Below are 13181 nucleotides of genomic sequence, written 5' to 3' on the forward strand. Positions count from 1 at the left end.
CAATATGCTGATGACACAGCTCTCCTGGCTGACAATATTCAGGATCTTCAAAATCTTCTCCAACTAGTGAACAAAAGAGAGTGAAAAAATGGGATTAAGAATACATATCACCAAAACTAAATTCGTGGTCATAAGCACAAAACCAATTCTTAATTCAGCAAATTTCTTTAATTGGGAAACAAATAAAAAGAGTGACAAAATTTAAATATTTCAGATGCATGGTTAAATGCTATGTATGGTCTGCACTGCTGTATGGCACAGAAACTTGGACATTGAAGACAACATTGATAAAAAAAATGAAGCCTTTGTGGTTGTACAGACGAATATTAAAAATCCCATGGACAGCAAAAACGTCCAATCAAGAAGTGCTGGAACAAATGGGGAAATCACATGAACTTTTAGATACCATAAAAAGAAGAAAAACTGTATATCTTAGTCACCTACTTTGTAATGAAAAATATGAGATACTTCAATTGATTATAAAAGGGAAGATAAATGGAAGAAGGGGACACGAATGAGGAAGAAAATTTTGGCTGGCAGACATCAGACTGGCATGAGCTCTGAGGACTGTTCAGAGTGGCTGAGGATCACTCAAAATTTGCCAAGGTGGTTGCTAACCTCCGATAGTAGATGACACTCAAAGAAGAAGAATGAATTTTCCACTCCTCACCATGCAAGCCTATTTTCTCCTCAACTTTCACCACAGCCCCTGGTCTTCCTCTTTTCCTTCTTCCTAACTAATGCAAAACTCTCAACAGCCATCATTCCTCTCATTCTCTGGACACATCCATGCAATTTCAAAGCATGTCTCTCCATGAGAGGCTGTTCAACTTCTATCTGTTTGAATATGCATTCCTCAGATGATCCATAGTGGCTTTCATACTTTGAGGTAATCCATCTCAACTTCTACTTGTTTCCTTTGAATGTTATTCAGTGTCCAACACTCACATCCATAAGTCATAATACTTTCTATAATCACTCGACACAACATATTAGTTTTCCTTGAGACTTTATGATTTCATAAAATACCATTCATCATTCTAATATCTTCTAATGCCTCTAAAGGCATCCAATGATTTTATTGCACTCACCTCTCACTCAAAATCTGTTGCACTCTCACCTCTGACTACTAGGTACTTAGTTTTTAACAGACTGACTTTCAGGCACCAATGTTTCTGTGTATCCAATAGTTTTTCTCATTTGGTATTCCACATCTTCCTTGTCCTATGCAAGGATCACATGTCATCAGCAAAAAGGATAGAATGTAAGACGTTCTTCTATGGCTACATCCATTCCACAGTATTGCCTGTTCCAATCCTTCATGACCACATCTAAGTAGATATTAAAAAATGCTGGTGACATACAGCATTTCTGCTCAAGTCCCTTGTTAGTATTAAATTCCTCTGAGAGTTTGTTCCAATCTTTACTTAGATCTCTGGTACATTCTCTGCACCATCTCTACTGTTCCTTCATTTATGCTTGATCTCTTTAATGCCTACTACATTGTCTTCCTTGGGATAGTATCAAACCTTCTCCAGATCTACAAAATATCAAATGGAGTTCGTTATTCTTAGCAAACATTTTTTGGGATTTCTCATAAGAAGAATGCATCATTCATGCAAGAAATTCCTGCTGTAAAAACAGACTGTTTTTCTGATATTATCAGGGATATCTAGTATCATCTGTATCTGCTAACTGAACACAACTTATTATTTCTCTATAATTCTTAGGTCTTTCTTACTGCTCTTCTTTACAGATAGATGATATACAAGGCAAGTTCCACTGATAAGGAATACCCTCCCCCTGCAATCACTATGCAACTACTACAATGACTAATTTTAATTTTTAAGAATATAAATCACCAATTACTACAAAAATTACAAATGCTAAGTAGCCACTTCTAAACTACAGCTTATAACCTCTTGATTTCTCAGCCTAGCTCGCTGTTTCTTTTATTTTTTCCCTTAAACATGTTTATTCTCAGATACCAAAAGGAAACCTGGAAGACCATCCTTAAGGTGGGAAGACCCAAGAGAGGAATTACTAGACACTTTACGACCTGCAGTCATGGAGAAATCCTGACTGAAATCATAGGTCCATCAAGGTAATAAGTTTTTTTAGGGAATTTATCCTATAACTTGAACTCAGCCCATATTTAGTATATTCCTATGTTCCTACAAAATGCAAAAATTACCACCTTAGTGAATTATTGTTCTTACTTCAAATATTACAGAAATCCATCGACTTACTTCCACAATACCTGGAAATCTTTCCACTAAGAAATGACCACCAATATGCCACGAATAAGTAAAAAGACAAGTGGTTGTCTTTTTAACATATTTCAAAAGCATTTGATTGCGTTTTGCACAAAGATTTATTAAGTAAGCTGCACCTTAGGTTTTGACATAAATTATAACTGGGTTGTCATATTTCTCTTTGGCTGCACATTATATATGTTGGTAAAAGAATATCTTCAAATTATGTAATTAATCTAATGCTAGGATGCCACAGAGGTTTTTCACCTACCATATTTATTTGAGTATAACTCACACTTTTTTTCCCCAAAATTAAAGTTAAAAAATTGTGGAGCAAGATATATGCGAGGATTTTTGGAAATGGAAATTTTTCGGGAAAAAACTGAATTGTCGTTTATAATTAAATCCTCAGTATTCATTATAATTTATAATTGCTCACATTATTTATAAAATGAATGCATTTAAATTTTAATTATCAACACTATTTACGTGATTGGTGGCTCATCTTCATCATGCGATATATTTGAATCTTTTAACAACAATGCTTATAAATTAATTATTTCTTGCAAAATCATGTCTGAAGCTCTCGAAATTCAGTTGCACAACAGTTCTAATGATGGTCTCTTAATTCACTCCAGTGCAATCTAAAATCAAATAGAAGTCAATGTCCTCACTCACACATTTCCTCTACTGGTTGCTTCCATCTCTATGCAACATAATACAACCTTAAATAATATCTCCAAATAATGTTCAGTACGGACCTAATAATCATATTAGTGCTAGCAAAATTTCATTCTGTCCTATTTCTTGCAATAAAGAATTTTTCTTTTTCTCTTATCTTTGATAATACCAACATCTCAGAACAAGATATTTCTCTTCTTAGCCTCTAGTCTTCACTGGGAAACATATTGCAAGTATGTCACCTGCACAAGGAACTAAGATGCTCCTTGCTCAGATGACAGATGTTATTACCTCTGAACAATAAGTAACTCGATACAAATTACAAATCCATGCAACTGTTGAATACAGTTCTCACATCTTGTGCAATGCTCTTGTTAGCTTCCTAAAAATTCATGACTCAATGCAGAAGACAGCAGTTACTGATTAACTTCATCTTTTCCCATATTCACTTTTCTCTCTTTCAAACAAACATTAAGTTTCATTCAGTTATATGCATTTTTCTGCAGATATTTTTAGCTATTTCTCATGTGCTGATATTAGTAATATCCCCCCCTCCCATATCTAATTATATGTTAGAATACATTCGTGGCTAGTCACCATCTCTTTGCAATTTCTCTACATTAAGCTTATGTATTGTTATAATACTATTTAATGATATAAACTGATAGAAGCATGGTTTATTTTTTTAAAAAAATACTTTAAATTTATTAAACATTTGACAGCTAATATTTCTTAAATGTAACACTAGCATTACTAGGCAATATCTATTTGCATATATTTACCACTTAACAGAAAACAATCCCTTACCTTTTCTGGACTGTTTCATAGTCTTTCTGATGGGCCATCAAGTTTTTCCATTTATAAAAATCCCTCTTCTTCTTCTTATCATGGAATATAGGCCATGTGGCCTGTTCAGGTCTCATGCCATCTCTTTCTTGGTCTTCCGATTCTTCTTTTTCCACTTATTTTGTACCTGTATAATATTTTTGGTAGTCTGCTGTTGTCCATTCGATTTAAATGTTCTAGCCATTTTTGTTTATACTGTCTTATGTAGTAATTAGTTGGTTTGATTTTTAGGGATTGTAAGATTTCTTCATTTGTTTTGTGGTCCCACTTGGTATATCCAGCTGTTTTTCTGAGGAACTTCATTTCTGCTGTTTGAATTTGTTTTTCATCTTTCCTTTTCATGGTCCATGTTTCGCTTCCGTATAGTAGAGTTGGTTTTGACAAGACATTATATAGTCTGATTCTAGTGTGTTTTTGTACCAGGGATGGCTTAAATATACTATTTATTATGCCATTTACTTAGACACTAAAATATCAAACTTTGTCAATGTCTTTTTCTTCTTCGTATGATAGATCACATCTCAAGTATCTGAAAGTGTTTACTTGTTCTAGTATTTTATTATCTATCACTATTTTACTTCTTATTGGGTTTTCTCCTTTGAATGCCATTATTTTTGTTTTTTCTTTGGATATTGTCATATGATATTGCTTTGAGATATCATTTAATGATCTTTGTAAGTCATCTTTTGATGTAGCTAATACTATTTGATCATCTGCAAATAGTAGTGTATCTATCTTCATTTGCAGGGTCATTTGTATACCAAATGGGTTATGCTGTTTCCAGATTGTTAATATTTCATTTATATATATATTGAAAAGCAGAGGTGAGAGGGTACATCCTTGTCGTACTCCTCTTGATATATCTTTCCATTCTGAGGTGTGTTCTAATTTAACTGCTATTTTATTTCTGTATATATTTCTTGAATAGATTGTAAAAGTTGGTTTGGTATGTTTAAATTGGTTAATATTTTAAACAATTTTTGTCAACTAATTTTGTCAAACGCTTTTTCATAATCAATAAACGCCACATGTGTTTCTTTTTGAAATTCTCTTCTCTTTTCTATTAATAATTTTAAAGTAAAAATTGGATCTATGCAGGATCGGCCTTTTCGGAAGCCATTTTGTTCTTCTAGTAATTTGTTTTCTACAATGCTGCTTAGTTTCTCTTTTAATATTCCTGCATATATTTTATATCCTGTATTCAGCAGGCTAATTCCCCTATAATTATTGCGATTGTCTTTATTTCCTTTTTTATAGATTGGGATGACCAGTGCTTTTTTCCAAGAGTTAGGGGTTTTTCCGGACATCCAAACCATATTAAAAAATTTCAAAAGTCTTTCATTAAATTTTTCACCTGCATTTTTGTATAGTTCTATATTTATATTGTCTTCTCCTGGCGTTTTCTTATTTTTCATCTTCTTTATTATATTTTTCAGTTCTAACATTGTGATATTTTCTATTAGGTCATTCTTTGTCTTATAAAATTTTAATTCATTGTTCTCATCTGTCCAGAGATTTTGGAAATAGGTCACTCATTTTTCTAAATCTATTGTTTGTATTTTTATCTTTTCTTTTATTTCTTTATTCATGTATTTTATTACTTTATAGGTTTTGGGTTGTGGCTTAAATAAATCCTTTTCTAGTTCTGTTATGAAATTGTTCCATCTTTCTCTATGTTTTTTCCTTACTTCTCGTTTTGCAATTGCACTATTTCTTTTATACTCTATTTCTGCTTCTATTGTTTTGGAATTTAGCCATTTCTGGTAACTGTCCTTTTTGGTTTTTATTATATTTTCTATTTCTTTGTTCCAGTCTCGTAGTCCTCTTTTTCTAATCCATTCGTGCTTTATTCCTAAGGTTTCTGTTGCTGCTTTTGTGAGAATTTGTTTCAAATTTTCCCATTCATCTTTTATGTCACTTGATTCATGTGTGGTTTCTGTTTTTAAGTTTGTGGTGCATTTTTGATATTGTAGTCTAACTTGAGGATCCTGTAATGGAGAAATTTTGTAGCTCGGCTGGTAAGAATTTTCAATTCTGTGTGTTTTTAGCCACTTTGGTTTAAAACGAATTTTTGCTGATACCATATAATGATCAGAGTTTAATTCAAAGCCTCGATATGCTCTTACGTCTAAAATTAACTCTGCTAATTTAAAATTTGTGATAACGTAGTCAATTACTGATTTGTATCCTCTGGCTGACCAAGTATATTTATGTATTTCCTTGTGTTTAAACATTGAATTCATTATTCTCATATTATTATAAATGACAAAATCGCGCAATCTGTGACCATTTTGATTACATGTATCTTCGCCAAATTTACCTATGTTTGTTTTGTATTTTTGGTTTCCTATTCTGGCATTTAAATCTCCTGCTAGCATTAAATAGTCAGTTTTGTTTGTTTTATCTATGGCATTCTGTAATTCTTTATAAAATATATTACTGTCTTCTTCTTTTCCCTCTTCTGGTGCATATGCACCAATTATTGTTATGTGGCCTCTTAATGTCTCGAGTCTAATTTCTATTAGTCTTTCATTCAAATAGTTGTAATATACAATATTGTTCTTTAGGGATTTATGTACCATAATCATTATACCTGCTTTTGCTCTTTCTTCTTTTTTTACCCCACTGTAGATTTGTATATAGTTGTTTGTTTCTTTTGTACCTTTTTGTTTTTTCTTTGTTTCTGTTACTATACATATCTTTATGTTAGCTTGGTTTAGTTGTTTATCAAGTTCTTCTTCTTTGTGTGCAATGCTTCTCACATTCCATGTTGCAATCTTCATTATGTGTTCCTTTTTTCAATTTCGTTTACCGTTTCCTGGGTTGTGGTCTTTTCCCTGACAGTCCGTCCGGCTTTTCTTTGCATGAAACTTGAAAATATTTTGAATTTCCCCAGGGCAGGTTACTAACCTGTCGCTGGGTAAGTCCAGTGGTAGGGCTGCTACCTAACGCCTCTGGACAGGCAGATCTATATGTAGTCTCATTATTAATAAGATATTAAATAAAAATCCCACTTTGGCTTAAGATTTATCTATATGGGCTGTTATCATTTATCTAACCAAAAATATGGCATCATTGAAACCCTTGCACATTGAGTCCATGTCATTTGTTTTAATGATATTCTGTTAGCAGGTGAACAAAATCACATATGGACTGATCTGTCTTGAAATATGTTCATTAGTTTGTGATGCATTCATTATTAATAAGATATTAAATAATTACTTGCTCAACACCTCTTTACTAATTAATTTGTTGCCTAAAGACTACTTCCTCTCTCTGATAAGAATGAAAATCGGATAACTACTTATGCCACAACTATTTTTTAAGGAAATTACAATGTAGACCAATATATATATTAACTGAAATAAATTTAATGGCTGAAGTATGGAGGATGAGAGCTTCTCAAATTTGGGGCAGTTTCATGCAACCAAATTTAGTGAGGTTGGGAAGGCAGAAGCAGATTGAAGGAAACGTTTTGTATTTATTTGCTGCAATGGAGTAGAGTGAATGTCTTCCAACATATTCTATAGTAGGTGTCCAAAGAATGGCCCACTGTTTGGCTATACTTTGTTCATGATGTGTTCTCCATTTCACTACATGGCCTGGATGCTCTCAACATATTTTTAACACACCTAAATAATCAACATCCCAGGATTCAGTTCACATTAGAAAAAGAAAATGACAACAGTTTCCCCTTCCTAGACACTTTAATTACAAGCCAACCTGATGATCCCTGGCATTCTCTATTTACAGAGAACAGAATGCCAGGGATCCAATCAGGCATTCTCTATTTACTGAAAACCCCCACACACTGGCAGATACATTCATAAACAGTCACAACCCCCTCCCTCCCAACACTATGGAATTATTAAATCTTTATACAACAGGGCTAAATTAATTAGTTCAGATAACAGTGCCCTCTCCACTGAACTTGACTAACTTCACAGAACATTCTTAACAATGGCTACAATTCCTACCATATCCAAAAAATATTAAAACCCCAAGCCTACACATCCTCTTCCCCTCTCCAGAACAGAGACTACACCAAAGCTATCACTATTCCATATATCCAAGGCACATCCGAACGATTAACAAAAATCTTAAAAAATACATCCTTTCAACCACTTACAAACCATATAAAAAAATTAACATCCCTTATCTTCTCCAATCACCAGCCACAGTCTTTAGACTTGCCAGATGTTTTCCAGGTCCTTTGTAGTTGTAAACTATTCTCCTATGGTCAAACAGACAGGACAGCCAACATCAGAATTGCTGAATGTAAGGAGGACTATATTGGTTTCCATCACTACAGCTACTCAGGACTTGCTTATCATGCTTTGGACTCACTATAGAATATGCTGGAAGAAAGCTACTCTACTCCATTGCAGCAAATATAAATACAAAAGACTTTTCCTTGAATATACTTCTGCGTTAAGAAACTACTCTAACCCCAACAAATTTGGCTGCATGAAATTTGGGAAGTGCTCATCCTCCATACTTCAGCCAAGGATGCTCAATTTAGCTTACTATGGGCCACTATTTAGGACTTGAGACTTACTCAGTTGAATGTTTCATCTTTATTACTTAGTGTAGTGCCTGCATTTGCATATCTTATTATATTTTGTTCACAGATCATGGCAATCAGACTGCCAAAGTATTGGAAGTATTAATTTTATTTTAGTTAATATTAGTATATGTTGTAATTTCCTTAAAAAATACAGTTATGAATAGCCATTTGTAAGCCTTACCACCAAACTTACTCCTTATGTGAAGTGTCAAATTTCCAAAAGAAGTCCTTGACTTTTTCACTTCCTTCTTTCCTGTTCAGAACTATTGTCCATTTTTCTTACTAAAAACAAAGTGAATTCCTTCCTTGTGTGGTCTCAATCACTATAGTCAAACTAGTCAATCTGCTGAAATAAGATATCACATGTGAATTAATTACAATGATTTCTAAAAATATGTAATGTCCACATTAGGTGACCATGGCAATGACCATTATCAAATGACAGGAAAAGGCACTTCCCTGCAGTTCTCTTTTTATATTTGTATACTTATTCAAGAAAGCATGTGCAAACTTTTGAAACCAAATAAATCCAAAAAAGATGAGTATTTATTGTTCTTAAAATATGTCTTTTTTTTTTTTAAAAAAAAAACAAGAGGTGGTTTGCATTTCCAACAAAACTATCTAACTGACTGAATCCTAATGTTCATTAAATGTCTGCTAGGTCACACTTGAGAACCTCTGTCAGGTCTGCTTAAGATTACATGCAATTTACAGATAAAAATATTAGTGGTGATGATGGTGGTGGACAGTAGATGGCATTGGTGTAGGTGATGGCAGTGGCAGTTCACTATAGTTGGTGGATTAAGTGGTGGAGACAGAATTGCAGAGTAGGTGCCTTTCCCTCAAGGAGTCCAAAGACTCATTGGGGGTATCACATAATAATGTTAATAATAAGTCACAATGGTCATGCTGGTAAAACTAAAGAAATATTAACTATCAAAATATGAATTTTTCTTTTTTACTAAACCACACTTCTTTGTTTTATTTCATTAACATAGGCATTCAATTTCAACTTATAAAACAAATCTTTCTTCATTCATTCTTCTATACTGCTTTCTGTCAGAACTGCTCTTATGTTTTTCCTTAAAAAAAAAAATCTGCGGTTTTTGAAAACTGCAAATTTTTTTGATAAATTTTATTTCATCTCAACATTCTGCATATCCATAGTAATAACATAATATAGTTAAATTTATTATTTTAACTACAGGGCCACTATGGGACAGTGTTCGTGCAATATACAGCCTCTCCTGGTCAAGTCAACCCCGCCATTTTTTTGTAGTGCGGCCTGTTTCTACTAAAGGGGAATTCTGGTAACAGCAAATATTCCCATTATAAAAGGATACCTTCCTAGTTGGAGTAAATGGCAATTAATCCTGGGTAGTAGATTACTTTCATTGTCTAGCAAAATGCTACCACCTTGCTTATTCGGAACCTGAATGGTTATCACGTTAGGTTCCCAGAGCAAGTTCCAGTTTCTCGCCCCCCTTGAAATGCAAGCATGAGTGATGAGGAATCCAGTTCCTCCTCTCCACTTTTGAAGGTACAGCAGCAAAGCATTTCTGCAGGCTGACTGCCCGTTAGTGTATGGGACCGAACCAGGTGGTTTCCTGATCAAATAGCGCATAATCTTGCTGCCAACTACACTGCCAGATCATGCTAGGAGAGATTCAGTGTAATGGTATGGGGGGAAGGGACACTGTCAAGACTGTATTGTGGTTTAGACAATAGACTCTTGAACTGGGCAACATGTTAAAGAGTCTAGATGTGGTTTTTGTAGCATTAAGCATAAAACTAAGTCTATATATTTATAGCGTCTATCTATGGTTCAATGAAAAAATAAACCATCTAAAATTCTTTTAAAAAAAATAAAATTAAAAATAAAATTAAATTAAAAAAAATGTAAACCTAAAAATCACTCATAAAAAATCTTTCACATTCACTTTACCAATATCCATGACATCAACAGTAACTTAAATGATGTGCATCATCATTTTCAGTCATCCAAACCTGATGAACCACAACTCATCTAAACTGTCCAAATTATACAATTATACACTGTATGACTTCTGCCATAAGGAAAGTATACTTTTGCTTTTGTGTGTTCATTTTGATATTCCTTGCCAAAGGATGTCTAACCTAGAAGCTCACCTTTCTGACCTTCTATGGATTAAAATTTCTTTGCCACATTTTGTTTCATTCATCTGCTCTCTATCATTCTCCCAATTTTGAAAATCATTCCGACTTACTGACTTTCTATCTTCAAAACTAGATTTCATACAATCAAAATTTCCAAACAATGAAGTCATTCTTCTTGGTGATTTCAATGTCCATAATTCTAATTGGCTCCCTTCTTCGAATTTCACTGACCAAGCTTTCAGAAGAGAGGCAGCGATTTTTGCTGTAAGCAATGACTTGAAACAGATTTCATCTCTATACCCAAATTCCTGATAATTCTTTTCACTCACCCAACACTAGATCTTTTCTTAACTAGTTCTTCTTCCAGGTACTCTGTTGAAGTGAATGCTCCTCTTGGAAGAGGAGCATTCACTTCAAATTTAAAAATTAAATTCCAATTTAAAAATTAAACTTTATCATAGGTATGTAGGTATAGGAAAAAATAAAGTACATATAGGGTTCAGTATTATCCACAGTTTCAGGTATCCACAGGGTGTCTTGGAACGTACTCCCTGCAGATAAGAGGGGGGGGGATAGGAACTACTGTATATATAAGATGGCTAGTAAGTGGGTTAAAGATTAACCTAACAGTTTGGCTAGTTTAAAAGAGAGGAGTCAATAGTATCTACTGTAGGTTGGTGAAAGTTATTAGGTTTATAAATTTGAGGCAAATCATACAACTGGTGGTTGGGGAAACTGGAAGTTTTTTGTTTTTTTTAATTACATCAGGAGGCCAAGATGCGACTTTTTTGAATGTCTTTAATGTTTCCCCCTCTTCCGCTAGGAATTGATGTAACTTGTGATTATAAGTAATGCTAGCAGTTTATAAGTAATGCTGTCTCTAAGCAATACATTCATTTACTGATAATAATCACTCACTGGTAGTGAGGACCACAGTAGCATTATCCTTATCAGTTCTAGTAATTAAGTTTTAGTCTTTGAGTAATTTATGGAGGTCAGAGTTGGATACTGGAGAGATTTATTTTAGGTGGCAACAGCCAGCACTATGCTCTTTATAAATTATGCAAAGATAAAAATATAATAATTAATTACTAGAGCCGATAAGGGAAATGCTATTGTGTCCTCAATACCAGTGATCATAACTGGAAAATGAATGTACTGCTTAGAGACAGCACATAAACTGCTAGATTATAACTTCACCAATTCCCAGAAAAACATTACAAAGACTTTGAAAAATGTAACAGCTAGGCCTCCTGAAGTAGTTAAAGATAGTCAATGGCTTTCTACAACTGGCTATGATTCTCGTATTGCAAGAATGATGGTGAAGTAATACACATAAGAACTCCTTTTTCTTCAGTCCAGGATTGAAAGAGGTGAATGGAACATTTACCCTTCATTTTGTGGATTTTATCCTGAACTTTTTTGGTGTTTGTTGATCTGGTGGTAGAAATGAAACTGGATCCACGAGTCCTTTTGGCTCTGACAGAAAATATATTGTCTTGAACAGGAATATGTTTGAAAGCAATCAAGTTGTGTACATAGTGGGATATCTGCAGAAGGTAAGCCAGAGCTTTCTTTCTTAGCTGCTATACATTATCTGAATTTCTATCATGGTTGAGGATAAGGTGGAACTGACTTCATATTTTGGCTTATATTATATATTCTGTAACATGATTCATTAATAGCAGAGACGTCTGCAAAATCAACTTCTGCCAACGTTGAGAATATATTCCAGTAAAGCTTTATTTATTTTCCATCATGATATTTATGATGGAATACCTCACAGCACTGCTGTGTAAGAAGGTAATATCCAATGATTCTGGCAAAAATATCTAAGACTGCCAAAGCAGGATCAAAATAATGCACAACTACCAGGATCTCCCTTTCTGGATGTCCATGGATTGCACCAATGGTAAACACAGTGATTGTAGTCTGGAAAATAGGATAGTAAAAATGACTCAGCAGAAGCAATGCTAAGAATATAAGAAGAAAAGAACAGAAAAAGATGAATGAAAAGAATCAGTATATCACCGGGATGTCCACCCCCCCCCTCCCTCCAACATGAACAGGTACCCCACATGGAGAGATTGTAGTTAGAATTTTTATTATTTACTTATATGTTCTTATCATCTCCCTAAAAACAATAATATGATTGATAAAGTATATGTTTTCGTAAGATATATAAATCTATTGAAATAATTTAATAACAGAGGTCAGTAAAATCTAATAGAATTAAAAAATGGGAAATAAGTCAGTAACAAATAACAGAACCCATTTTGGGTTTTATATTGTTTTACCTACCTCTTTATGATTATCACAACAAGCACGATGAAGAAATCCATTCTGATAAAGTCTCTGTTTGATAACTGATTCTGGCATAGATTTTGAAAATCCAAGTCCAGACCACAAGCTGGTAGGTGTTCTAGCCTCAGCTCCAATTGGTTTTTGTATTGCTTTCAAGTAAAGAAACAGTTCTATAAGTGATCTAAAATATTTATTAATTTAACAGAGAGGGAAAGAATGGCAATATTAGCAACTAACCTATAAAATTTAGTCTGAGCTATTAAATTCTAGGTGTATTCAGTAGCAATGTGCTATGTTGCCTTTATGACTTGTACACAACATGTTGACTTGACTGAAGATCAAGGATCTTCAGTCAAGTCAACATGTTTCTATAACAGAATTGTAAAAAATGT

The 13181-nt window shown here is 33.8% G+C and overlaps 1 protein-coding gene across 2 annotated transcripts in view; it reads right to left on the bottom strand.

Moving 5' to 3' along the window:
- LOC150104295 (protein bicaudal C homolog 1-A-like) overlaps positions 1–13181 on the bottom strand; it is a 321235-nt gene that overhangs the window by 50039 nt on the left and 258015 nt on the right. For both annotated transcript variants that reach the window (XM_090396901.1, XM_090396900.1), the window contains exon 15: positions 12787–12938. In XM_090396901.1, the coding sequence (XP_090253027.1) occupies positions 12787–12938 (152 nt within the window). The remainder of the gene's footprint in view (positions 1–12786; positions 12939–13181) is intronic.

Source organism: Typopeltis vanoorti, chromosome 8, assembly GCF_054136105.1.
Source record: "Typopeltis vanoorti isolate ZY-2024b chromosome 8, IOZ_Tvanoo_1.0, whole genome shotgun sequence".
NCBI lineage: Eukaryota > Metazoa > Arthropoda > Arachnida > Uropygi > Thelyphonidae > Typopeltis > Typopeltis vanoorti.